The sequence below is a fragment of the Arvicanthis niloticus genome, chromosome 8 (assembly GCF_011762505.2).
Source record: "Arvicanthis niloticus isolate mArvNil1 chromosome 8, mArvNil1.pat.X, whole genome shotgun sequence".
NCBI classification, from domain to species: domain Eukaryota; kingdom Metazoa; phylum Chordata; class Mammalia; order Rodentia; family Muridae; genus Arvicanthis; species Arvicanthis niloticus.
The window spans coordinates 81,896,805-81,924,454 of record NC_047665.1 but is presented as its reverse complement, the minus strand read 5'-3'; the positions used below and the strand labels follow the sequence as shown (position 1 = coordinate 81,924,454).

General features: G+C 40.7%; 1 protein-coding gene across 1 annotated transcript in view; it reads right to left on the bottom strand.

Annotated features, from left to right (window-relative positions):
* Positions 1-15,489: 15,489 nt before the first annotated feature.
* LOC117714104 (beta-galactosidase-1-like protein 2) overlaps positions 15,490-27,650 on the bottom strand; it is a 32,542-nt gene continuing 20,381 nt past the window's right edge. Inside the window, exons 13-20 of the mRNA XM_034510733.2 lie at positions 24,424-24,570; positions 19,352-19,420; positions 18,806-18,893; positions 17,967-18,054; positions 17,398-17,509; positions 16,625-16,741; positions 16,452-16,515; positions 15,490-15,734 (exon numbers count right to left, since the gene is read on the bottom strand). Coding sequence (XP_034366624.1) covers positions 15,727-15,734; positions 16,452-16,515; positions 16,625-16,741; positions 17,398-17,509; positions 17,967-18,054; positions 18,806-18,893; positions 19,352-19,420; positions 24,424-24,570 — 693 coding nt within the window. The 3' untranslated portion in view covers positions 15,490-15,726. The remainder of the gene's footprint in view (positions 15,735-16,451; positions 16,516-16,624; positions 16,742-17,397; positions 17,510-17,966; positions 18,055-18,805; positions 18,894-19,351; positions 19,421-24,423; positions 24,571-27,650) is intronic.

Sequence of the window (27,650 nt, the reverse complement as noted above, 5' to 3'; positions counted from 1 at the left end):
GACTTAGAATAAATCTAATCAAGGAAATGAAAGATTTATATAATCAAAAATTTAAGACTCTGAAGAGGAAATTGAACAGGGCACCAGAAGATGAAAAAGCCTTTCTTGCTCACGAGTAAGTAGGAAAGTATTAAAACGGGCTGAAAGTACTTTATAGATTCAATGCAATCATCATCAAAATTCCAGCACAGCTCTTCATGGAAATAGAAAATAGAATCTTTTTAAAAAGCACACAGAAGACCCATGATTGTGCTGAGCATGGTGGCTCACACAGCTTTAACTCCAGCACTCAGGATACAGAGGCAGGAAATCTCTGAATTCTTGAACAACCATTCATCCTCAAACCATTCATTCATCAAGAAAGCATCCCACAGACTTACTTACAGGTCAATCTATTGGGAGAATTCTCTCAATTGAGGTTTCCTCCTCCCAGATGATTTAGCTTGTGTCAGGTTGACAAGAAGGCTAACCAGCACAATAGGCAGATGGTAACTTGTGGGAGGAGTCAGTTTTCTTTAAGAGTGACACTCTTGGTAAGTAGACCATACTCAGGTAGAAAGCCACACATCTGAGAATATATGGCCAGGACACAGTGTGTTTATTAGGTAAAATAAAAGGAGGGTAAAAAGTAGGGTGGGGAAGGGGGTTATATCTGGGAGGAGTTGGGGAAGGGGTGACTATAATCAAGACACATTGCATAAAATTCTCACAGAACTCATTTAGACAAAAATTGTATGGCAAACAAAAAGAAAAATCCTTGGATTAGATTTCTGCACAGATCTACATGTAGGCTTGTCAATCATTTCATGATTATATCTCTAATGCTGCTTGCCCTCTTCTCTTAAAAAAGACTGAAGATACAGAAAGAAGTAATTAATTTCCGAGATTTCCAGAGATTTTACAGTCAACAGATTGTACTGTTCCAGGCACTGTCCTCTACGATTTAACAGGCAGAGGCTGGACAACAATTACAGGTTGAAGGGTTGCCTGGTTTACATAGCAAGACTCTGTTTAAAAAAGAAAAAAGGAAAAAAAGAAGGGGAAGGAAGGGGAAGGGGAAGGGGAAGGGGAAGGGGAAGGGGAAGGGGAAGGGGAAGGGGAAGGGGAAGGGGAAGGGGAAGGGGAAGGGGAAGGAAGGGGAAGGGGAAGGGGAAGGGGAAGGGGAAGGGGAAGGGGAAGGGGAAGGGGAAGGGGAAGGGGAAGGGGAAGGGGAAGGGGAAGGGGAAGGGGAAGGGGAAGGGGAAGGGGAAGGGGAAGGAAGGGGAAGGGGAAGGGGAAGGAAGGGGAAGGGGAAGGAAGGGGAAGGGGAAGGGGAAAGAGAAGAAGGAGACGTGAGGAAGAAATGCACTTTTATGTGTAAGTGTTTTGCTTACATATATGCATGTGCACCACTTGTGTGCCTGATGCCTTATCCCCTGAAACTAGAGTTTGGTTGTGAGCCATGTGGGAGCTGGGAATTAAACACTTAATCCTCTGCAAGAGCAACAAGTGCTCATAACCACTGAGCCATCTCCCCAGCTTCAGCTTATAATATATATTAATATATATAATGTACCCTGATCCTATACATCCCAACTACCTCCTCGTCACTTCCCTTAACACCCCCCCAACATGACTCCTTCCTACTTCCAAATCTTCCCTTATATGCTGATTTAGAGAACCAGCATGAGGGCAGGGGTGGGGCTTAGAATTCATTCAGATTGTTGTGTGAGAAGAACTTCTCAGAAAGTTATGGTGGGAAAACAAAGACAATGGCAGTTGTCTGTATAATTCTAAAGGCCTCAGTGTCATTCCCTGACTAGCAGCACTCCTGGCACCAGGGCTTCTGTTTAATATGGTTCCTAAGAAATGCTGCCTTTTTAACCTACACTGTGTGTTCAGACCTTGTGAAGTCTGGTCCATTTCTAATGCTGTATTAGCATTCTCCTCTTGTCTTTAAATCTGGTTTTATATGAAGATAGAATTACCAACATTCTTCTGCTGTAGGGGACTTACCTGATCACTACAGGGAACCCCAGTACTCAAAAAGATTCAGCCAGAGGCCTCACTGACATTGTATCACAGTTATGATTCCATTCACACACGTCTCTCCAAATAACTACGCTGGTTGTGGGTATTTCATTTTGATCCACCTGCTCTTTTTCTTTCCCTGGTTCCTGGAAACATCTCAGTTCTAGGCAGAAGCTGCTTAGCTGTCAGTTGATTTGCTCTTTTTCTAGCTTTTGGCAGCTTTTGCTTTTCAAAAATCTGTTTCTCTTTAAGTATTCAGTATCTGTACTTGAAATCTCCCAATGATAAGATCAAGAACTATGAGGACCATCAGGTCCAGTGACAGCCAGGTGTAGGAAACCACGCTGAGCATTGTGTCCCATCTATTAGCCTGGCTTCTTCCTTGTGGCCTCTGAAATTTCTTTTGCCGGTTCACTTTTAGCAATCTCCCCTAGCACCACTAGAATCAAAATGTCTGTTTTTTCCTACAGTCATGGAAATAGGCCGCTGTGTTTTCTTACTGCTTTTATTATTTCAGTATTCTCTCTGTCCCTCTTGCAGCAGCTAGAGTCCATTCACAAATTAATCTCTTTGCTTGCTTAGTATGCTTGAGGCCCTGGATTAGATCCTAGCATCAGAAGAATTGGGAAACAGTTGTGATCAAGCAACACACCTCTTTGAAGCTTGCAAGGGTGGTTGTCCTAATTTTACTTTCTATCACTGTGATAAACACCATGACCAAAAGCAACGAGGAGAAAAAAAATTATTTGGCTTACACTTCCATGTTGTAGGCCATCACTGAGGGAAATCTGGGCAAGAACTAAAAAAAGAAATCTGGAGGAAGGCATTAAATCAGATACCATGAAGGAACTCTCCTTACTGGCTTGCCCCTGAGACTCACATTTGGCTACTTTTCTTATACTACCCAGAACCACTTGCCCAAGGATACTGCCCACTGTAGAATGGATCTTTCCACATCAATCGTAGTTCAAATTGTGCTTGTCTAGACAAAAAAAATAATCATTCTGTTGGTAATCAGGCATCTCTACCACCTGCCCCAGTGACCCAGCTACAGCAGGATATGTTATCACTAGCTACCAAAATGTGATGCCTTCCCACTTATCCTTCTCCTATGCATACACTACATCCCCTTATAAAAGGCCAGTTCCTCCTCTCTCCCTCTTCTTCCTCCCCCACCCTTACCCCGAGGCAGCCGGTGTATAGCCCCTCCTCAATAAACCTCCCAGGTGAGATCTGCCATATGGTGTGACTTTATAGCTCCCATTGCATAGATCATAACACATTTCCTTGTATCACTGAAGGGACAAAGGTAAGAGATAAGTTACTGTGGCTTTATCACATCTTGGCTATACTGCAAGAGAAGAAAAAAAGTTACTGTCCAAACATGGTGTCACCTTGACTTCTAGAAACAAGAGCCACTTACAGAATAGACCATCCCCTGGGTAAGGGCAATTATCCATGATATGAGTGCTGTACCCTCGGAGGTACTGGTTTGTTTTTCCAAGCAATAGGATTTCTTTGTCAAGCTAGAACTGAGAGACAGTGGTTTAAGAGGTTTCACCATCCAGGTCCCTTCCTCCCTCTGACTCCTGTGATTATTTTGTTCCCCCTTTTAGGTGGGTTTCAAGCCTCCACACTTTGACCTTTCTTCTTATTAAGCTTCATATGGTCTGTTACTTATATAATGGGTGTTCTGAGCTTTGGAGCTAATATCCACTTAACAGTGAGTATACCATGTATGTCCTTTTGGGTCTGGGTTACCTCACTCTGGATGATACTTTCTAGTTCCTCATTCGCCTCATGAAGTCCTCATTTTTAATAGCAGAATTGTATTTCATCATGTAAACATACCACATCTTCTGTATCCATTCTTCCACTGAGGGACATCTGGGTTGTCTTCAGCTACTGGCTATTATAAATAAGGCTGCTATGAACATAATGGAGCACATGTTTATGTTATATGTTGGAGCATCTTTTTGGTATATGCCCAGGAGTATTATAGCTGGGTCTTCATGTAGGACTATTTCCAATTTTCTGAGGAACAGCCAGATTGACTTCCATAGTTGTGGTACCATCTTGCAATCCCACCAGCAATGGAGGAGTGTTCCTCTTTCTCCACATCCTCACCAGCATCTGCTGTCGACTGAGGTTTTTTTATTTTTTTATCTTTAGCCATTCTGATTGGTGTAAGGTGGAATCTAAGGGTTGTTTCAATTTGCATTTCCCTGATGACTAAGGATGTTGAACATTTCTTTAGGTGCTTCTTGGTGATTTGAAATTCCTAATTTGAGAATTCTTTGTTTAGCTCTGAACCTCATTTTTAATAGGGTTATTTGGTTGTCTGGAGTCTAACTTGTTGAGTTCTTTGTCTATTTTGGATATTAGCCCTCTATCGGCTGTAGGGTTGGAGATCTTTTCCCAATCTGTAGGTTGCCGATTTGTCTTACTGACAGTGTCTTTTGCCTTACAGAAGCTTTTCCGTTTCATGAGGTCCCATTTGTCAACTGTTGATCTTAGAGCCTGAGCCACTGGTGTTCTCTTCAGGAAATTTTCCCCTGTGCTGATGGGTTCAAGGCTCTTCCCCGCTTTCTCTTCTATTATACACAGCATATCTGCTTTTATGTGGGGGTCTTTTATCTACTTGGACTTGAGCTTTGTATGAGGAGATTAAAAATGGATCAATTTGCATTCTTCTACATGCAGATGGTCAGTTAGTCCAGCACTATTTGTTGAAAATGCTGTCTTTTTTCCACTGCATACTTTTGGCTCCTTTGTCAAAGATGAAGTGGCCATAGAAGTGTGGATTATTACTGAGACTTCAATGTTTTTCCATTGAATAAATTTGAATTTATACCTGCCTGTCTCTGTACCAATATCATACAGTTTTTTATCTATGTAGTACAGCTTGAGGTCAGGTATGGTAATTCCCCCAGAATTTCTTTTATTGTTGAAAATTGTTTTTGCTAGCCTGTTTTGGTTGTTGTTGTTGTTATTCCAGATGGAGTTGAGAATTGCTCTTTCTATCTCTGTGAAGAATTGAGTTGAAATTTTGATGAGGATTGCATTGAATCTGTAGATAGCTTTGGTAAGATGGTCATTTTTACTATGTACATTCTTCCAATTCATGAGCATGAGAGATCTTTCCATCTTCTGAAGTCTTCTTTGATTTCTTTCTTCAGAGACTTGAAGTTCTTGTTATACAGATCTTTCACTTGATTGGTTAGTGTTATGTCAAGATATTTTATATTATTTGTGACTATTGTGAACAGAATTGTTTCCTTAATTTCTTTCTCAGTCCATTTATCTTTTGTGAAGAGAAAGGCGATTTATTTTTTTCATTAATTTATATCCAGCCACTTTGCTGAAAGTTGCTTATCAACTGTGTGAGTTCTCTGGTAGAATTTTGGGGGTCACTTATGTATATTATCATGGCATCTGATTTGTATCCTTTGACCTGCTTTTTGTTTCTAGTTGTTCTACCTAGAACTTTGAATACTATATTAAATAAATAGGGAGAGAGGGGTCAGCCTTGTCTTGACCCTGATTTTTGTGGGATTCCTTCAAGTTTCTCTTCATTTAATTTGATGTTGGCTGTTGGTTTGCTGTATATTGCTTTAATTGTTTAGGTATATGCCTGATCTTTCCAAGACTTTTAACATGAAGGATGTTGTATTTTGTTGAAGGCTTTTTCAGCACCTAATGAGGATGTAGTTTTTTTTTTTTCCTTTGAGATTTTTATGTAGTAGAATACCTTGATGGATTTTCATATATTGAACCATCCCTGCATCCCTGGGATAAAACCTACTTGATTGTGATGAATGATTGTTCTGATGTGTCCTCGGATTCAGTTTGTGAGAATTTTATTGATTATTTTTGCATCTATATTCATAAGCAAAGTTGGTCTAAAGTTCTCTTTCTTTGTTGCATCTTTGTGTGGGTTAGGTCTCAGCATAACTGTGGTTTCATAGAATGAATTAGGTAGTGTTTCTTCTGTTTCTGTTTGTGGAATAGTTTGAGTATTGGTATTAGGTCTTCTTTGAAGTTCTGATAGAATTCTGCACTAAAACCATCTGACACTGGCCTTTTATTGGTTGGGAGACTTTTAATGACTGCTTCTATTTCCTTGGGGGTTTGGGGACTGTTTAGATAGTTTATCTGGTCCTAATTTAAGTTTGGTACCTGGTATCTGTCTAGAAAAATCATCCATTTCATCTAGATTTTCCAGTTTTGTTGAATATAGGCTTTTGTAGTAAGATCTGATGATTTTTTAAAAAATTTCCTCAGTTTCTGTTATGTCCCTCTTTTCATTTCTGATTTTGTTAATTTGGATACTAGCTCTATGTTCTTTAGTCAGTCTGGCTAAGGGTGTATCTATCTTGTTGATTTTCTCAAAGAACCAGCTCTTAATTTGGTTGATTCTTTGCATAGTTCTCTTTGTTTCTAAGTGGTTGATTTCAGCTGAGTTGACTATTTCCTGCCATCTATTCCTCTTGGATGTGTTTACTTCTTTCTGTCCTAGAGCTTCAGACGAGCTCTTAAGTTTCTAGTGTAGGAGCTCTCCAATTCTTTATGAAGGTACTCAGTATTATGAATTTTCCTCTTAGTATTTTTTTATTATGTCTCATAAGTTTGGGTATGCTATGCCTTCATTTTCTTTCCATTCTAGAAAGTCTATAATCTCTTTCTTTATGTCTTCCCTAACCAAGTTGTCATTTAGTATAGAGTTGTTCAGTTTCCATGAGTATGTGGGCTTTCTGTTGTTTTTGTTGTTATTGAAGACCAGCCTTAGTCTGTGGTGATCTGATAGAATACATGGGGTTATTTCAATCTTCTTATAGCTGTTGAGGCTTCTTTTGTGTCTGATTATATGGTAAATTTTAAAGAAGGTACCATGAGGTGCTGAGAAGGTATATATATATTGTTGTTGTTTTAGAGCTAAATGTTCTGTAGATATCTGTTAAATACATTTGGTTCATAACTTCTGTTAGTTTCACTGTGTCTCTGTTTAGTTTCTGTTTCCATGATCTGTCCATTGGTAAGAGTGGGGTGTTGAAGTCTCCCACTATTATTGTGTGAGGAGCAATATGTGTTTTGAGCTTTAGTAACATTTCTTTTACAAACATGGCTGCCTATGCCTTTGGGGCATAGATGTTCAGAATTGAGAGTTCATCTTGGTGGATTTTTCCTTTGATGAATATGAAGTGCCCTTCCTCATCTCTTTTGATAACTTTTGGTTGAAAGTCTATTTTATTGGATATTAGAATGACTACTCCAGCTTGTTTCTTGATACCATTTGTTTAGAAATTTGTTTTCCAGCCTTTTAGTTTGAGGTAATGTCTGCCTTTGTCACTGATGTGTGTTTCAACACATCAGTGCAACAAAATGCCGGGTCCTGTTTACGTATCCCGTCTGTTAGCCTATGCCTTTTTATTGGAGAATTGAGTCCATTGATGTTGAGATATATTAAAGACCAATGATTGTTGGTTCCTGGTTTTGTTGTTGTTGTTGTGGTGGTGGTGGTGGAAGTGGTATTATGTTTGTGCAGTTCTCAACTTTTAGGTTTGTTGTGAGATGAATATTTTTTGTTTTTTCATGGGTGTAGTTTCCCTCCTTATGTTGAACTTTTCCTTCTATTATTCTCTAAAGAGCTGGATTAGTGGAAAGATATTGTTTAAATTTGGTTTTGTCATGGAATATCTTGGTTTCTCCATCTATGGTAACTTACAGTTTTGCTGGGTATAATAGCCTGGGCTGGCATTTGTGTTCTTTTAAGTTCTGTATGATATCTGTTCAAAATTGGCTAGCTTTTAGCATCTCTATTGTGAAGTCTGGTATAATTCTGATAGGTCTGGCTTTATATGTTACTTGGCCTTTTCTCCTTTCCACTTTTAATATTCTTTCTTTGTTCTGTGCATTTAGTGTTTTGATTATTATGTGACAAGAGGAATTTCTTTTCTGGTAGAATCTATTTGGTATTCTGTAGGCTTCTTGTACATTTATGGCCATCTCTTTCTTTAGAATAGGGAAGTTTTTTCTATGATTTTTGTTGAAGATGTTTCCGGGCCCTTTGCCTTGGGAATCTTCCTTCTCTCTTCTATTCCTATTTCCTGTATTTCTTTAAGGGAGTTATTTATGTTCTCCTTAGGTCCTCTATCATGTTTATGAGATGAAGTTTTAGATTGAAGTCTTGCTTTTCAGGTGTGTTAGGGTATCCAGGGCTTGCTGTGGTGGGAGAACTGGGTTCTGATGGTGCCAAATGGCATTGGATTCTGTTGCATACATTATTGCACTTGCCTCTCAGTATCTGGTTATCTCAGGTGTTAACTGGCCTTGCTGTCTCTGACTGGATCCTGTTCCTCCTGTGAGCCTGTGAGCATGTGAACCTGGGTGTCAAGCTGTCTCTGGGTGTGGGATGGGGTCTGGAACACCAGCTCTGCCCTGGGCCAAGTTGTGGGCTAGAAAGAATATGTGTCTCCACCAGGACAGGACAGATAGGTTCCATGTCTACTGGGCCCTGTAGGAGTCCCAAGTTGTGGGCCAGAAGGAAGATGTCCTCTTTGTACTTTTTGAATTAACATAAATTTCTCCCATTTTTCAGACAGGAAATTGGGGTCCTTCTCTTTGTACTTATTTTGAGCAGTTAAGTTTATTTTCAACAATTTGGGTACCTGCTAGTGTGATGGGGAAACTTGAGCCTTATAATTTCTGAGTTGGTAACTATGTGGAAGTGATGTAAGAACAATAATACACTGGTGGCTGGGAGGTCACCACAGTAGTGTACATTAAACCATTGTGAAATACTAGATCTGCACTATTTTTGGTATCCCCTTAAGAGAATTTTACCTGACTTGTTTTTTAAATAAACATACAATGATTTATCTAATAATTATCAGATCCAAAGGAAACTCCATTTCCCTAAATTCCAAAAGGCAGAAGGGACAAATTATTATCTGTGGTGCCTATTACCACACCAAGGCACATGCTGGCCTTCAGGCTCCTTCAGTATCACAAGTATGTGTTACAGATTTCAAACTCTGTAGAGCATCCTAGCCCTTCTTACCTCCTCCCCTACCCTAAACTTCCTCAACTCAATTCACAGGTTTATTTTCCTTCAGCTACACATTTTTCTTATAACCCTGCTATTTTGGGTATTCCCTCCCTCCCTCTCTTTTCCCCCTCTCTTACTCTCCCACTGCTCTCTTACACTCCTTTTGTGTTCTGCTTCTCTCATGCTCAAGGCTAGTCTACTGGCAATGCTCTCTCTCTCTCTCTCTCTCTCTCTCTCTCTCTCTCTCTCTCTCTCTCTCACACACACACACACACACACACACATCTACAATAAAAACCTTCCCTTAACCATACTATAGAGCAGCAATATCATCCGTCTATATAAGAATACATTCTGACTCAGCGTTGCTTTCTGTTTCATTTTACTTATTTGTCTGTTAGTCTTTGTGTCTGTGTCTGGGCTAAAAAACCTGCTGGCTGTAGCCAAAATCCCATTAGATGTTTATCTACCACCATGAGGTCCACTGAGACAGCAAAGAAGGGAGGCAACTGCTTCCTCTGGCTCATTCTGTGTGAGTTTAGGTGTCTACTCTTATTGGAGGTATATCCTCTTATTGGAGGTGTATCCTCTTATTGGAGGGTATCAGTTACTTTTCTCACTGCTCTGACAATGTGCCTGCTGAAAACAACTTGAAAAGTTGACTTTCACTATATCATCAGGAACATGAGACAACTGGTCATACGTGCACAGTCAGGAACCAGAAGGGTGAACTCTGGCTCCATTTGCTTTTTCCTTTGTATGCAATCAGTGACCCCGGTACATAGCATGGCACTATGATGATTAGTGTTAATTGTTAAGTTAATGAAATCTACAATCACCTAGAAGATGAGTCTCTGTACATGCCTTGGGTCAGTTATTTTGATTATATTCATTAATATATGAAGAGCTACCTTGATTATGAGAGAAATCAAATCCCTGAGGATCCTAAGCTTATAAACTGCAGTGAAAACTGAGTAGTAGCGTAATTGCATTCATTTTTGTTTCTTTTTGTTTTCTTGCTTGTTATTTGTGTTTGATTCTTGGTTTTTTGCTTTGCTTTGTATATTTTTGTTTGGCTGGCCTGGAACTCGCTATGTAGATCAAGCTAACCTCAGACTCATAGAGATTCACCTTTCTGTGCCTCCTGAGTGCTGGGATTAAATGTGTGCACCACTATCACTCCGCCAGCAATGCTCTCGCAGCAAACCCGCGTGCAGATGACATATGACCAGCTGTTTCAAGCTCCTGATACTTGGACTTCCCTACCATAATGGACTGAACCTGTAAACTGTTTTTCCTAAAGTTGCTTTTGTCAGGGCATTTTGTAACAGCAATAGGAAAAGAAACTGAGACTAGTGTTACTCTGTTGTGAGGGACTCTCCTCCAATTGCCATCTTGAGGAATTAGGTTGTACCCTCTTATAAAAGGATGACCTCATTTGGGCTTGTTGACTGTTTGTGCTCTTTATGGAGGAAAACCAGCAGCTCTCTTGCACCTGTTACATAAAATTCCGTATAATTGCTCATGACCTTGGGCAAGGGCTAGAGTATACAGGCTAAGAAAGATGGGGGGTGGGGAGATATTCCATCTGTGAGATATAGGGAAGCCCTCATTCTGCTTAGTAAAGGCTTTCCAAAACATCCTGGAAGGAGAATATCCATACAAAGTAACCTCTCACAAGTGCTCTAGAAAGAAGCCTAATAAACTTATTGGTTCCCTAGAGCAAACTTTGGCATAATCATGCCTCAGTTTGTCATTGGGACCTTAGGAGAAGGGGTAATAACATGGCTTATGTCCCTCCCTGGGAAGGACTACATTTATATCTAGGATGAGTCTTTCTTCCTCCATTAAAGCTTTCTAGATGTGCCCTCATTGGTGTACCAAGTGATGTGTCTCCTAGGTAATTCTAAATTCCATTTTGTTGATTAGGTTAATTACCACTTGAATATATGACCATAGTGTATGGTAGTCTCATAGGGAACCAAATTAAAACACACCAATTCCTGGCTTAAAGGAAACTCAGAGAGTTCATCCAGTTCATGCCCATAAAGGTTATTCATCCAGCACACTTAAATACTCTATACCAATTGATGTTGGGATTTTCTAACACATCCAAGAGAAACTGGTCAATCCATGATGCTTTGGAAAGGAATTCCTATTAAGCAGTATTCCTTACTGATTCAAAACACCTCTCTAGCATTGACTCTTGCTTCTGACATACAGATGAGCCTTTAACCAATGGAGTCTTAAGGCAGCATAGAGTAAAACTTAACCTGCCCCCAAGAATTCCTGGAAAAAAAAAAAAACCTCAGGTTACTTCATTTTTGTAAATTTTAAAAAACTCACTGTATGCTAAAAAAAAATCACTACTCTTAGTATTCATAATATAAAACCTATATCTAGGAAAATGTGTGTAAATGTGAATTTAGAGGAGAAATTTCTTCAAGATTCTTATCATAACTAAGCCTAGCTAATATACAGGCACAAGAGCTCAGTCTTGAATTTGGGAGTGAGGGAAAGAAAAGGGGTAACTGGAAAAACAAACTGCCATCCACTTAGAGGTTTCTGATGTTCCACTATGTAGACATACATAATCTTTTAATCTGTTTCCTTCTGTCATAAATGGAATTTGGATCAGAACAAGTTTGTTTTCATTAATTATCAATGTACAGAGAAACAATTTAAGATTTTTTTGTTCCTGGTTCTTAACTAAGAATAAATTTATTTAGCATTAAAATTCTAACCATTTGAAATATATGTGCAGAAAATAAAAAGAAACAAGAGAAATTTATGAGAAAACTATTAAAGGATGTAAGATTTTATTTTATCAACATCTTTGCAAAGTTAAAGGGCATTTTTGTAAAAGGTATTTGTAAATGTAAATTCATCAAGAGTATTTAACACACCAGTATAAAACTAGAACCTAATTGTTTATGTTAAGGCAATAACTATTTATTAAAATATTGTTGTATTCCTACTGAGAACAGTGAAAAGAGTGGATTTAGATGACAAGACTTTGTATTTTGTTAAGATAAGTTATTTATATTTCCTGGTAATTTTTTCAGGCTTTTGACTATCAGAAAGCAGAGTCCTAATAAGTCCAAGGTTCTCATAAATCTTTTTCTGTGTAAAGCTTTTCAAATGGCAACTCTATAAATGACTATTATTTTTAGGTGATTTTAGTGCATTTAATTTCTAGTGTGTCTGTGATGTAGAAATCTGTGTCTGTAATGTAGATGTGTCTGTAATGTAGAAAGATGTGTGTTGCAGCTTTGACTAAATATTTTGCAAATTTTACAAAATACATATTTTTTAATTTGCCATATGGGCAATCCTTCTATGTAAAACCTTGTCTATATCTATTTATCATGGCATAACACATTATTTTTAAATTCTGTTTTTGATCACAAGTAGTATTCCTTAAATTTGTAAAAGATTTGATGTTTTGATATGATTTTTATACACGTGTGTATTTTGTGTGTGTGTATTCATTCTTTTCAATAATATCATTAAGAATAGAGCAGTATTAGAACACTATTTTAACTATATATAGTCATATCATTAGATATCATTATACAGTGCTGTCTAGTATTATGTTAACTTAGCACGCAAACTAGACTTATCTGAAAGGAGGGAATCTTAACTGAGAAAATGCCAGGTTGGCCAGTACCCCGATGAACTCAAGAGGGAGGTAGCAGGGTATTGAACCAGGCACATAGAAGTTGCTCTTGATAGAAAAAAAAACAGTGGAATGAAAAATTTGAACTTATTTCTGGGTTTTGAACACCTTCCAATTCCTCAGCTCAAAAACCCACCAGTTCCTAAACTCAAAATCACACCAATCCCTGGGCTTTCCTTAAGACCAAGCCAAAATATCCCACCAATCCCAGGTCACCCTGGAAATTTCACACCTACCTGTTACCCCCAGAAGCCTGTTCAGTTCTTTGCTGCTTCTCTCCTGAGCAGAGGCAGGCACCCTCTTGTATCATTTTCAATAAATCTCTTGTGTGAGGTTTGTTGTACAGTGTGACTTTGTGGTATTCTTTGGCTCCCAAATGCTAGGATACCTTTCCCTTTAGAACTGTAACAGTTAAATCCCTCACCTGTTCATATAAGGTAACTACTAAAAGAAGGACAGAAACTTGACATCTCTGTCTTTCTTTTTTGTTTGTCTTCTTTGCTTTTAGCAAAAGGTACAGAGATACGATATTGCCCTAAACCTGAAGTCCACCTTGGATGCCAGGAAGACTTGAACCTCAGAGGACAAACTACCACCCCAGATGAGTACAGTTATCCACAAGAGCAAGGATAAACAAAAGCAATCATTTTGTCAGGAACCAGTTCGGTCCCCTAAGGTGATGGTGTAGATTAACAAATTTAACAGATTAATAATCTGGCCAGTCTTTAAGACTGTAGTTGACACCTTGTTGGGCCAATGGTAGATGGGTGTATAACTTAATTAGGACTTCTTAATTATGCATGCTTGTTACCCCAGCACTTAGGAAGCTGAGTCAGGTGGGCTGCTACAAATTTGATTTGAATCTAGCCTAAATAATGAATTGATCTACCCTCAAAATAAGATCTACCCTCAAAATAAACCAAAGAATAACAAAAAGAGGAGGAAGAGGAGGAGGAGAAAGAAGAGGAGGAGGAAGAGGATAAAAAGGAGGAAGAGGAGGAGGAAGAGGAAGAAGAAAAAGGAAGAAAGAGAAAGGAAGGAAGGGAGTGAGAGGAGAGAGAGAGGATTAAAGGAGGGCTACTAACTATCTGAATGATGGCACTTTAAAAAGCAATTTTTGCCATCCTAACAATATAAGAGTTTGTACATAAGTCAAGGCCAAATAGAGGAGCTGGATACAAACTGAGTACCCCAAAAAGAGCAATAAATGCTATAAAATGAAGAAAACATATTAACTTGGAGGTTTGAACATAGATTATCTGGTCCATGAACACATCCAGGTGGACAAGGCACCCAAGAGGAGCAGCAGTGTTTATAGAACTTGCGGCTGGATTAGGTAAACTCCCTCTGCCACATTACATGATCAGCACTGACAGGATGTTGGGTAGGAACAGGAAGAAGGCCTGGATAGAGAATGGTGAGGCATCTCAGCAGGTAAAAACACTTGGCTCCTAGCCTGAAGACCTTAGTTTCATCCCTGGAAACCATATGTGGCATACACATTACATGTACAGGCACACACACTGAAGGGAGGAAGGAAGGGAGAGAGAGGGGGAGGGAGGAAAGAAATGTAGATGAAAAAATATTCTAATTTTTAGGTAAAGTATAGCTTTTTTTTTTTTTTTTTTGAAACAGGCTATGACAGTGTTACTTATCATTTGAGAGATCTAGTCACGTGAGAGATGAGCTTCTAGGCATGCCTAAGGGGGATTATCTTGATGATGACGTTAACTGGTGTGGGAAGCACATCTTAACTGTGGATGACTATTCTTGGGCAGGGGATCCTGAACTGTACAAATGGGGAAATCAATGTGAGCACTAGCATGTGCTCATGTTCATTGTGTTCTGCTTCCTGACCATGGATGCAGAGCAGCTGCTTCAAGCTCCTGGTGCTTTGACATCTCTACCATAACACACTGTGCCTTGAAATGTAAGTCAAAATAAGCCCTTTCTTCATTAAGTTGCATTTATCAGAGCAACAAGAAAAGAAACACAGACACAAAGTCTTACTGGATAGCTTTGGCTGGCTTTGTATTATAGGCATGAGGTACGATGTTATAGGTATGCTGTTAACTCCTGGGCTAACACAAGCTAGTGTTCCCTGTGCACCCAGCCTAACTTAGCTACAGCCCACAGAGACTCTGAGGTCTAGCTGGTACTTCTCTTTAGCCTCCTCTATATTCCTTGGTGTCATGCCAATTCATGTGAGGACCTTCTCCCAAGTTCCCTGAGTCTGAAACCTAACTGGGGACCTGTTTGCACTACACTAGAATTTGCAGAGGGTTTTCCCTCTGCCAACCTGAGATGGACCACCAAATTGTTTTACCCCAGGGACTTAGGCAACTCTCTGTAAACTCTGGTATGGCTCAGAAATGATGAAACTATCCTAGAAGGATCAAGTATAGACCAGGCAATCAACAGGAACTATAAATCAGATGCCAAAGGTGGAATGTGGAGGCACAGTTGACTGACACAGCTTCCAAGAAGCCAAAGTGGAATGACCACTTTGAAAGATAAAGGAAAACATCATTGATGTTTTTTTTTTTTTTTTTTTTACTCTAAATCCAGAAACCATATATGGTAGCTGCCTGCCATTGCCTACGGTTTCTGTTTTATTTGACTTCTTAGAAATCATTTGTTTTTACTTCAGATTTATACTTGCAATATCACTTATTCTGAGCATCTTCTTGCTTTTTTTCCCAAAATTTTATTTGCTGGTCAAAGAGCTTTTAACAGAAGAAATATGACAAAGAAAGTGTAAGGGTAACGCCCATTCTGTTGTGAGCATCAGAAACAGGCGAGTCAATGAGTCAAAAGCCAGGTTTGCCATCAAGTGAGGAGATGGATGGTGGAACCCAAGCCTGGCATGGGATAGAAAATGAAGCCAGCATACATGCACCCATGGGTCAGGACTGATGGATTACTCCCAGTACCACTCTGGATGTGATTCAGCTGTCTATCTTCTAGCTTACATCACATTTCTTGAGATTTAATATCCTGAAAAAAGAAAATCTGATAAGTGTACTCTGTGCTACATGTCCATCCCAAAGACAATAAAACTGTGACCTACAGGCGCTAGAAAGCTTGATCACTAGGTCCAAAAAGACTCTAATGAAGTGAGACAAGTGATTCTCCATAAGGCTCTCTGGAGCTGGGTTGTGGCTCAGTGACAGAACACTTGCATGGCATACATAAGGTCTCAGGCTTGATTGCCAGCCATGGGGAAGGGAGGAGTGTCAGAGGACAAATGGATATCTGACTCTTACTACCAAAAAAGGCTCAAGAGAGGCTATATACCCAGAAAGTAGCTACTTGGTAAGGACAAATACAGACACTCTGCAATTTGGGTCCAAGGTTCCATGTATTCCTTACTATAAAAACTGGCTAAAGGGAACTAGAAAGGGTACCTGGAAGTTATCTAACACAGCAACCTGAGAAAGAGCCATAGGAAGAAGGTTCATTTTAGAAAAGGTTAGAAGTGGAAGATGCTGAGGTTGACTCACAATGAGACTTGGGTCCCCAAAACATGGTGGGACCGTCAGAAAGGAAGACCAAGGGGGCTGAATGAGGCTGTTAGAGGAGAAGGATAATTATGTCATCCTAAAATGTGAGGGATGAATTGAACTGTGTAAGCAAAATAGAAAGCCCATCTATTGTATAAGGGATAACTGTGTTCCCAGATGCTGAACTAACTAGCCCTTGGGGATGATATACCTAGTCGAGCCTTGTTTGCGAAGCGGATCCTCACGTCACCTTTCAACTCCTCAAACATTATGATCTGCACAAAGAAGAAAGTAAATCAGCCAGAAATTTAAGTTTTCCATCTGAAGCTAGAACAGAGTTTAAAGAAAGTGACCTAGGAAGCAGAGGACACTGGGAGAATTCACCTTATTAACTCCAGGATGAAGCCAGGAGCCAGGGACATAGATGGTTTCCTGGGGACCGACATTCCAGTATCGTCCTAGGCTCCTCCCATTGATGGATATGACACCTTTTCCCCAGCCCTGAAAAATATTGTGAGGTTTCAGGATCTAACTTCTAGATGTAAAGATAGAAAACAGATAGAGCCCTATCCCAATGACACACCAACCCTCAGCATAGACCAAGACAGGATGGATTAACAAGGATAGCAATGGGTGGGACGGTGCTCTCCAGTCTGTGCCACTGTCCTGCCTTGGAGGTGGCTCAGCATCAGGCCTCAAGGAAGAATATAATTCCATCTTACTTCCCCAGGTCTGACTTAAACCAGCAAAGGGGGTACCCACTTACAATCCAATAATCATCAAAACACTCAAATTGTAGAATGTTGGGGATGGCAGCCAAGGTGCCCTGGATGACATGCCTTGGGTGGTGAACTCATGGCAGTCATACAGGCATCTACCTCCAGGGTTGTGTGTGAGAAGTCACACACACTTGCTAAATCCCTGCTACAGTGCATGCACCAGCCAGTCTCACTGGCTCATGCCTTTGTTGCCTCTATTCACTCTCCTTAACCTGTCCTATTGGTCCTCAGAGAGAGAAGCCTTCAGAATATGACTGTGACTTGGGGTAGGTAGCTTGGCTTCCTGACATAGGACAAGACTCACACACTGGGGAGCCTTTTTTAAAGGTTCTTTGGGTGGGAGTGGGGCCTATGAGCAGAAATAAAAATGGCGCTAACCTTTATTTGTATGAAGGTGCCTTGGGGAGGATCTCCAGCTTTCAGGTAACCGAGGAAAAAGGCAGGGCCCTGGACCTGGCTTGTCACTGTTTTCCAGGACTTGGGAAATTCCCTAAGAGAGAATAAAGAGCCAGTGAGAAGCTGTACTTTTCTTTCAATGTCCCACCTGTAACTTCTGAAGTTGGCCTTTTCTATGAATGCTGCCATCCCACCCCTGCTGTGGTAGCAGCTACACCCTCAGCATGCATGATATAGCAGGTTTAACCAGTGGACAAGAGGCAGTCACTACCCTGCTCCCAGACATCTGAAAAACTCGGCATCATTTCTTTGAGTACTAAGGACTTTTTTTTTTCTATCTGAAAACCAAAGGCTGAAATCACCTAGAGACCTCTGAGCATGCTTCCAGCTCTGCATATTCACCTCTTTGTGTTATATTTTATCTTACTTTGTTTATTTGCAGGGTGGTAACTAAACTAGGTACCTCACACATGCTGGGCAACATCCTCCATCACTGAGATGTAACTCCACCTCTACTTAACCTTTAATCACCCTATAGGTAAGGTACCCACCTTTGTATGAATATATTTCCCATTTCCAGGCTGTAGATTTTAAATGGTCTTAGTGGAGACTTGTCTAGATAGATGTCTCCAGTTAAACCTATGGAGTGGGAATGAGAGGGACTGTGAAGTAGGCAAGAAAGACAGAAGGATGCTCAAGCTTCAGTCACGGATCTCCCTGAAAGAAGGTGCTTTCTTGATCTCAGCTGGCTAGAAGATTTCTATACAAACTCCCATGGATCCCCCTCCTCCCTTTGTTGTGCTGAGGATTGAACTACAAAGGCTCAATAGGCTTCAGACATGCTAGCCAAGTACTCTACCAGGAAGCTACCTAAGCCCACGTCCTACACAGGTATTATCCTTATAAGTGCACACCTGGGGCGGGGGGGAGGGAGGTGCTTCACAAGCCACAATTACAGCATAGATTCATGGCAACTGCTACAGAGCTAGCTCAAAGACTCAGGTTTGTCAAAGCACTTAAGGTAGAAAAACAGTGTGTGGCTCTGCTCAGGAGAACTGGGCCCAAGCAGAAGGACACACATAAGCCCTGGGATCCTGGAAATGAAGAAGTGATATCCCAAAGAGAGGAACCCCAACCAGGGACATCACCAGAGCTTTCTCCTGCTGGTACCACTTTCAAACCTCTTCCCAACAACGTGTGTGACAGTGTGGTAGGTGTTGCCTGGCAACTACACAACACAAAATATCAGTTTCTATACAGAGATGCTTCATAACCAAGAAAGTGTGCTCTCTTTTCCAAACACACACCTGTTCCCAGGTGCCATTGGCCTAGGAAAGAGCAATGGCAGTTTGGTGCTACACTATCTCAGTTATTTTCTTCTGGAGCCCACCTTTTCTCTCCTTGTTGATACCCTTTCCAGAGGTGAGTCGGCCTTGGTTCTCCACCAGGATCCTCAGAACCTGGGTTTTCTTGGCGACCTATTCAATACAGACCAGAGTAAGTTTCATTTGGCACCTCCCTTAGACTTTCCAGGCCTCCCTGGAGCTGGGACAGGACATGAGCAGATGTCTTGCAGACTTCAGGCCTCAGAACCTTGTGGGTCTCTAGCTACAGGATAGGCAGGCCCTTGTATGCCAGCTTTCTCCCTTTCTTTCCAGAAACAGGCACCTGAACATTTAAATAAAAACACTCTTGGGACTGGTAACCAAGCCAGAGTGCTCTGAACAGGGAATACTCATGCCAGAGTGTGGTACTCACTCAAAGAACATTTACCAGTAAACTCCAAGATGTACATAACCCTCCCTGCAATTGTTGGGCTCCTATGCATGGAGCAAACCAAGGGCAGAGGAATGGAAGTAATCTATAATGAGGCCTCACCAACTTTCAGGCCCAATCCTAGCTGAAACTAGAATGTTATACATTAAATGTTATATACATCTTTGAAAAGAAGCAGCTCATAGTTGGATTGATCCAGGAGTCCTACATAGTCGTTATCCAAAAACACCTGCCAGAGAAAGAAGAAAACACTGTTAGTTCCTCATTAAAGAAAAGGAAAACAATATTAAAAATGCAAAAACCAAAGCAGGACCAGAGGTAGAATGAAGTTCATGTCCCCCAGTACTGCATGAACTCAGGAGTTCACAAAGAACAGGTTAAAGTGATACAATGAGAAGATGTATGAGGTGCAGCCTGGCATAGAGCCCTCAATGAAAACTGGACCCTAGATCACCTGTAGAGCAAGGAGGGAGCAATGTTTAAAAGACCTGCAAGAAACTAGAGGGGAAGGAAGGGAAGAATGCATAAACATCAAGGAAATGATGGCAAAGGGGAAGGGAAGGAACTGAGGGACAGCAACTGTTCTTTGTCTGTCTGCCTTACCCCAAGGGGTTAACTCTTCAAGGTGCTCACTTCTTCTAGATGCTCCCAATTTGTGTCTGGAGAGCCTACTACTGAGTTTGAACTGGTTTTAGGGATGATCTACATGTAATTCCTACTCCCAAACCCCCGCTCCCATTTTTTACTTTTACCTACTCTGCTGGCAGTGTTTTGTCAGCTTGACAAACTAGGGTCACCTGGAAAGAGGGAACATCAACTGAGAAAACACGTCAGATACACTGGCCTGTAAGCAAGCCTGTGGGGAATCTTATTAATCCGTGATTGGTATGTGAGGGCTAAGGCCCTGAGGGTGGTCCCACACCTTGCCAGGTCGTCCTGGGTTGTATAAGAAAGAAGACTGAGTAAGGTAAGCCAGTTCTTGTTTTGAGATTCCTACAAATCATGGACTGTAATCTCTAAGCCAAATAAACCCTTTCCTTTCCAAAGCTGTTTTGGGTCATGGAGCTTATGACACTAACAGAAAAACAAACTAATAGATCTATTATATTGGTTAACCACTAGATTAAACCACCCAGTAGACTTATACTAGTCAGGCAAGACCATATAAGTATAATTTGCTTCCTAGATTAATTAATTTAAATGATAAATTTTATTTTATTTTATTTTATTTTATTTATTTGTTATTTATTCATTATTTTTCTTTTTCAAGACATGGTTTCTCTGTATAGCCTTGGTTGTCCTAGAACTTGCTGTAGACTAAGCTGGCTTGAAACTCAAGAGATCTGCCTACATCTGCCTCCCAAGTGCTGGGGTTAATAGCATGTACCACCACTACCAGGCTGAATCTCAATTTTTCAAGTGCAATTTGGCTAGGAAACCATAATAAAAACCATTAAGTACCAACAACAAAAGTATTTGTAATGTCAGATTACCAGAGTCTAATCACAGAAGTTGTATGTTTTGTGGTCACTTATTGAAAGACAGCTTTTAAAATGTCTTTCTGGAAAATAGGTTGCCCAGTATGAAGAGCCCAAAACATTAATCACAATATATTGCACCATCAAGCATGATGGTGGACAGCAGACTGCTGTGGAAAACAGGCCACATCCAGGCTGCCGATGTTTTGTGGAGTCAACTGGAGGCAGAGAAGTATGACAAAATGTTTATCTTGGCCAGAAGACTCATGCTCTGGGGGATGACAAGGAAGAGAGGAGGGAAGCAGGGAAGCTTCAAAAGAAGAAGCAAGACACCCACTAAGACAGCAGTGGCCTGCAGGTGAAGACTGACCAAGTACTGTACCACACAGGGTCCAGGTGAAAATATGGAACAAAGAAAAGGTAAAAAGAACATGTGAGCATAGATTATATGTGGGAAGCTGTGAGTCCATGAGTGTAGGGAGAGATTCTCTAATTATTTAACTGGCTAAATAAAGACAGCAGAAGCCAATCGTTGGGCAAGGATATAAAGGTGAGGTTTCCAGGTCTCAGATATAGATTTGAGAGGATGGTTTTCATAGTATACAAGCTGAAAACAGGACATAACTCAGGTGTAGAATTATAAACCTTTTGAGATAGATGGTAGAGTACTTTATCTAAATTGACAAATTGATGTCATTTGTAACTCATGTTATGTAATTTATTTGACATGATTTTTTTTCCAATTTATATCTGGGAGAAGGGTTTTTTTAATTTATTTTTTTTTTATTTGACAGAAAAGGTGAGATGTAAAAAGAGTTTCCCTAATTGTTTGGCTAAACGAAGACAGCAGAAACGAACCGCTGGTTAAACATATGGAGGTGAGTTTTCCTGGTGGTAGAGAGGAAAAAAAGGACATGATAGAGGAAGGGCTTTCAGCCAGGCAGGAAGAGAAAGGAGACAGGCACTGTGTAACCTGGCTTGTTCAGGTTAGACTAGATTGGCAGCTTCTGCAACTGGAAAAATTCCAACATAGAATAGTTGATGAGTTTAGGACAATAGATTTTGAACTCAGAGGTTTGGACAACTGGTTGATTTTAAATATATTAAGATTGTCTGGTGTTTTCCATCTGCGATGATTCATGGGGGCCAAAAAGAGGGCGCGGCCCTGTGGCTGTCACTGGTGGTTAGCAGAGCCAGGTAAAAATGCCAGCCAGTAACATGGTGGCAACTGTTCTCAGAGCATAGCCGGTATCTCGGAAAAGCATTAGCTAGCTATGGGGGCTGACTAACAGGTGAACAGTTAAATAGTGTGGAGCTGAGTGAGACTGGGTGGTCATTGGTGGCTTGGTGGAACTAGCTGCAAGAGGTTCAGAGAGCTTGGGCAGAGCTCTCGAAAGGGAGAAAGCGTGTTTTTTGTTTTTTTTTTTTTTTTTAAATTACATGCAACACATGAGCAAATCCAAGGCTGACATAAAAAAGCAATCATGTGCCCCAGAAAAGGAGTCCAAAAAGCCAATGGAATATATGCTAAATACAGATGAATGTTGGCCAAATTGTAAGAAAGATGTCTCTGCAGAGATAAAAAATGGAGGGAAAGGGTTGGAGTCACAAAGATAGAAGTAGAAGGTCAGCTCTGATGGTTCACACCTTAATCCCCACATTCAGGGGTGAAGGCAAATGGATCTCTGTGAGTTTGAGGCCAGCCAAAACTACACAATTTAGGCTTTATCTGAAAAATAAACAAATGGAAAACAGAAATACAGATTGAGTAGTGTTTGTCCAAAATGCTTGGGGCAGAAGCATTTCATTTGGGAGGTTTTCAGAGATTGGATCTCTATAGACTTTAGAAGTTAAACATCTCCAATTTAAACAACAACAAACAAAATGATATTGTCATAATACCAGAAGTTGCCATATAGGTTGCTGGGCATGGGGGCCGAGGGAAGAGTCATCAACAAAATTACCTGAAAACCCTGTGAACTACAATAATGACCAGCATGGCAAGATATGTCCATTATTAGAGCAATAATGGCATGAATATTATGGGGGTAAATAATTGCTTTCTGGTTGAATTTAAGTCTTGCTCCAGAGGAGGAGACATATCTGGTACTGTAAATCTGATGGATGATCCATGGTTGAGGAGGACACAGGTCCCAGAGGTAAACTACCATTCTGCTAAATGGACCCAGTATCAAAATGTCCTCTAAATCCGTATCTTACTACTCATAGATTAGGGTAGGTCTCAGTGCTCATCAGAGAAGTTTCTTCATGCAGTTGACAGCGGTTAAACAGAGCATAAATATTTGTGGATTGCACAGCCATAAACGAGGCCTCTATATCATTCTTCACCCAAAACTTAGGGAATCATCTTGGGAGAGGGAATGATAAGATTGTAAGAGCCAGAGATCAAGGGGACCAGGCCAAAACATTGTCCCTTGGACGTGACAAGACTACTGCACTCATGAACTCACAGCAGCTGTAATTGCCAACATAAGACTTAAAGTTGATCAAGCCAGTCAATATTCAAGCATGGGAACGAGAGAAGCTCAGTAGCCTTTAATGGTAACTAAGGAGCCATTGACAGTGAACAGCTTTGAAGAATTGATAAAATATTTTTTAATATAAAAAGAAAATCTCCCCCCCCAAAAAAACTCTGAAATTGTGTGTGTGCATGTGCGTGCGTGTACATGCGTGTGTGTGTGTGTGTGTGTGTGTGTGTGTGTATGTGTGTGTACATATGTACAGTGGAGAGCACATGCCCATGCATGTGCCTGTGGTGTAAAGGGGTTGACATTGTGTATCCCCCAATCACTCATCACCTTATTTTTTAAGGCAGGAGCTCTTTATTAAACCTTAAGCAAGCTGTTGGCTGGCTGGTCACTGAGGGTCTTCTTCTCCCCTGAGCTGGTTTGGCAGGCATGTCATGAGACTATACTTGATATTTTATACAGGTGCTGGTAATCTGAGTTAAGGTCCTCAGACTTGTGCAGCAAACACTTTACTCTCTGAATTATCTCCCCAGTCCCATCTGAAATGTTTTGCAAATTATCATATTTTCACTGAGCATCTTAGGCTTTGGACTAGGAATACCCAACCTAAAGTCTTGGGAAGAGATGATATAGAAAAGATGAAGAGAAAAAAAAAAAAACTTTAAGAATACTTAGAAGAGCTCGTAACTTGGAGTGGGATAGAACCTTCAGCTTCTGCACTGCAACTTCCCAGCTGTACCTTTCCTGAGGATTTTCTATTTAGAACACATGTCTCAGCTAGATCTTTAAGACTTAAAAGACCAAAAGCAACTTCTCATGTGGTACATAAACACTAGGGCTTGATACATGATAAATATAGGGACTCCTGGAGCACCTCCTGGACTCCTGGAGCACCTCCTGGATTTAAGATCACTATCAGATCTATAGCATTCAGAAGTAAAGGCCTAGGAACGTCTATGTATAAAGTATATAACTAGCCGGGCAGTGGTGGTGCACGCCTTTAATCCCAGCACTTGGGAGGCAGAGGCAGGCGGATTTCTGAGTTCGAGGCCAGCCTGGTCTACACAGAAAAACCCTGTCTCAAAAAAACCAAAAAAATAAAATAAAATAATAAAATAAAATACATAACTAAAAAGACAGATGATAAGCAACAGCAATAATTTTCTGGTGGTCATATGATTTGTGTACCACTTAGACAGTTACCTCAGTATCATAGGATGATATTAACATACAACTTACACTAGTGACTACATATTATTCCCTACCTGCCCCCGGTCTTGAATATGTCCCCTTGATGTGAGGAGGCCTCCATGGAAGATGAGGGTCTCATAAAGTATGTACCCAAAGGACTGGCCATTGCCTTCATTCACCCGCAGCTGCTCCATGGATAGTGGCTTGGAAGACTTGGTTATCTGTGGCAGAGATAGGAATGACAACCATGTTAAAGGGTCAGGCTAGAGAAAAGAATCTCAGAACCATGAACCCATGGCCCACTTCTCCAGAGAGATGATCCCAACAGCCACGCAAACAGGAACACTGAAAAGGACTACACAAGGATAATCATATGTAACCATAACATTTAGATTAACTTTTTGGTTTTCCAACATCTCATATTTTATTGCACATCTGGCCAGTGAGTTATTCTTATAATTTAAACAAGGAGCTGAACTCAAAGAAAGAACAAGCATTGTGGTATATGACTGTAATCAGTAGCTGGGAAGCAGAAACTGGGGATTCCTGAGGCATGTAACTAGAGAGATTAGTGAGAATCAGTGACTTTCAAATTTGATGAAGAGACTCTGCCTCATTTTTTTTTTTTAGTACAGAATGATCAAGAGAAGCATATGGCATTTTGAGCCCTCGCATTCATGCACATATATGTGTAAATACATTTACATGCACACACACATGTGTGCCCATACACATGCAAGCACACAAGCACATACCTATACACATTATACATGCAAAAACAAAAGCCCTTCAGAGCCCCTTGGAGAAACAAATGAGTCTAAATCTGAGGAACCACACAGTTTAGATACTCCAGGGAACAAAACAGCAAACATTAGCTAACAGCTATGGATGTCCTGTCAAGAAGACACAAGAAGGGGTCCTGATGGGCTACAACGGGCCAATGTGCATGTCAAAGAGACTATGATGGCACACAACAATCTAGATCGCATATGTTTACTTACCATACAAAGAATCACAGCAGAAAAAAAAGAACAAACAAACCTGGTGCACCTTTGGAAGACACGTAAACTCATTTTTCTGATTAAAGAAAATATGTGAACTCACCCCTTTTCTGTACAAACTGTACTTAAAGGTAAAAAGGGTGATGAACACTTCTCTGTAGAACAACTTAAGGCAATAAATAGATGGAATTACAGAATTAAAATATTTCCAAGGCATTTGTTTCATGAAGTGTTGCCTTCACTTCATCAACACATGGTTTGTCTTATTTCACTTCCACCTCAGCCTTCCCACTTTTTACAGAATTATTTTATTTTATTATTTTACATGTATGTGTGTTTTGTCTGCATGTGTGTTTGTGCACCATGTGCATACAGTCCCTACAGAGACCAGAAGAGGGTGTTGGATCCTCTGAACCTGAAGTGATAGATGTGGTCCCGCGGGTCCTATGGAAGGACAACTATCTGTCTTAACCACTGAGCCATCTCTTGACCTGGATGATTATTTTAAAGCAGCTCTCATATACCACTGAAATTCAACATCTATCTTAAAACTGGAGGTGCTCTTTAAAAGATGTCATCACTACAATAATATGATCACAACAAAAACTGATAATAGTTCCCTAAAATATGAGGATTTTTCTAGAGAATTCTTGGTAACTGACTTTCTATTTCTGTACTGTAAATATTCCCAGCATGGTTAGTTTCAATGCAATAAGGTCAGTTGCTGCTGAAACCCACTGGGTAAGCAGCCAATGGGAAAGTTGGAAACGAGCATGCACACTAGCAGCACTTGCACCCACTGACCAGCAGGGAAACTGGAAACAGTTTGTACAGTGCCGAGGATATGAGCCACTCAAGTATTACAGTAAACTCACAAGCAGAGATGCACAAGAGAAAAACACTGGCATGGTGGTGGCAAACATGTAATCCCAGCTCTAAGGAGGCCAAAGGAACATTATGAATTTGAGGCCAACCTGACCTATATAGCAAAAATTTGACTCAAAAATATAAATGAATAAAAGCAAAACTAGAAAATATGAGGCTTAGCTGACAGAGTGTACCGAGTCTGATTCCTGCCACAACATAAACCCAAAATGCTGTTGCCTGTCTGTAAGCAGCTCCTTCTGTGTTGCCTGGCTTTTTTTCTGACACTGTCCCACACAACACTTTCTTGTGCAATCCTAACTCCATTTCCCAAACACATAGCCAACCCTGCCTTTATAAATGGACTCTGGAGTGCCTCAGCTTCTCTACCTCAGCATATAGCTGCCATGTCATTTGCTTCTGTTCAGCCTTTCAGCCTTCATTCTGTCAAAGTCTCCCTGGACTACTGTGACTGACAATCACATAGATGGTATCTCTATAACAAGGATGATAAATCTCAGTTACTCCACCTATGTATGGTCCATGTACCTCCAATCTGTTTTACATTCATTCTTCTTATTCATCAGACTTAAAGTTGTCTAGAATAACATCGCCATAATACAGTTCCAAAATATTGATAGTTGATGGGTTCTAGAAGAATAAGCATGCAATGTTTCCTTAGACCAGTTTTCAATCTGCGTTCCTGGGACCCCTAGGGGTAAGTTAAGAGTGGCAACATCCTACAGAAGGAATGGCTGACCCTTACAGGGGAGGAAAGTTCAGTGCTACAGAACACCCTGACTAACCTTGTTTATGTTTCATATATTGAAGTTAACAATGAGTTTAGAAAAAGCATCCCTCTATGGGAAAAAAAAAGATTAAAAATTAATGCTCTAGGTGAGGGAGTGATGCCCTCCCCCATCATCACCCCTTGCCACCTACAGCAGGAGGGAGAGCTGTCCCTACCCCTCGCCTACTACAGCAGATAGAGTTGGCCCTGGTTGTAGGTAGTTGCTGGTGAGCTGGCCCCAAGGGTGTGAGAGCAGGAAAACAGGTGGGCTGACTAGATAACTCTCAGGCCCAGATCCAGGACTTTGAATTGGCCTACCTCAGCCTCTATCCAATCGACGAATTGCTGGAGTGCATGAGGGGCCAATCCTACAGATCCAAAACTACAGGCTCTCCATGACATAGGGAAACAATCAGATATCTGAGAGGAGTCCCAGTGAGATTCCAGTATTGATAGAGTAGCAGAAGCCAAAGGCTGTGGACGAGTCATCGAAATGAACACTTGCAAGCAAAGAAGTGTGGACAAAGAGGTACACTGTAGGACACACTGACACACTACAGCTTCCACAAAAAGTTTTTTTCACTGTTGGTGGGGAGGTTAGAGGGGTAGAGGACAGGTATGAGGGGAGGGAGAGATGAGTGGGATT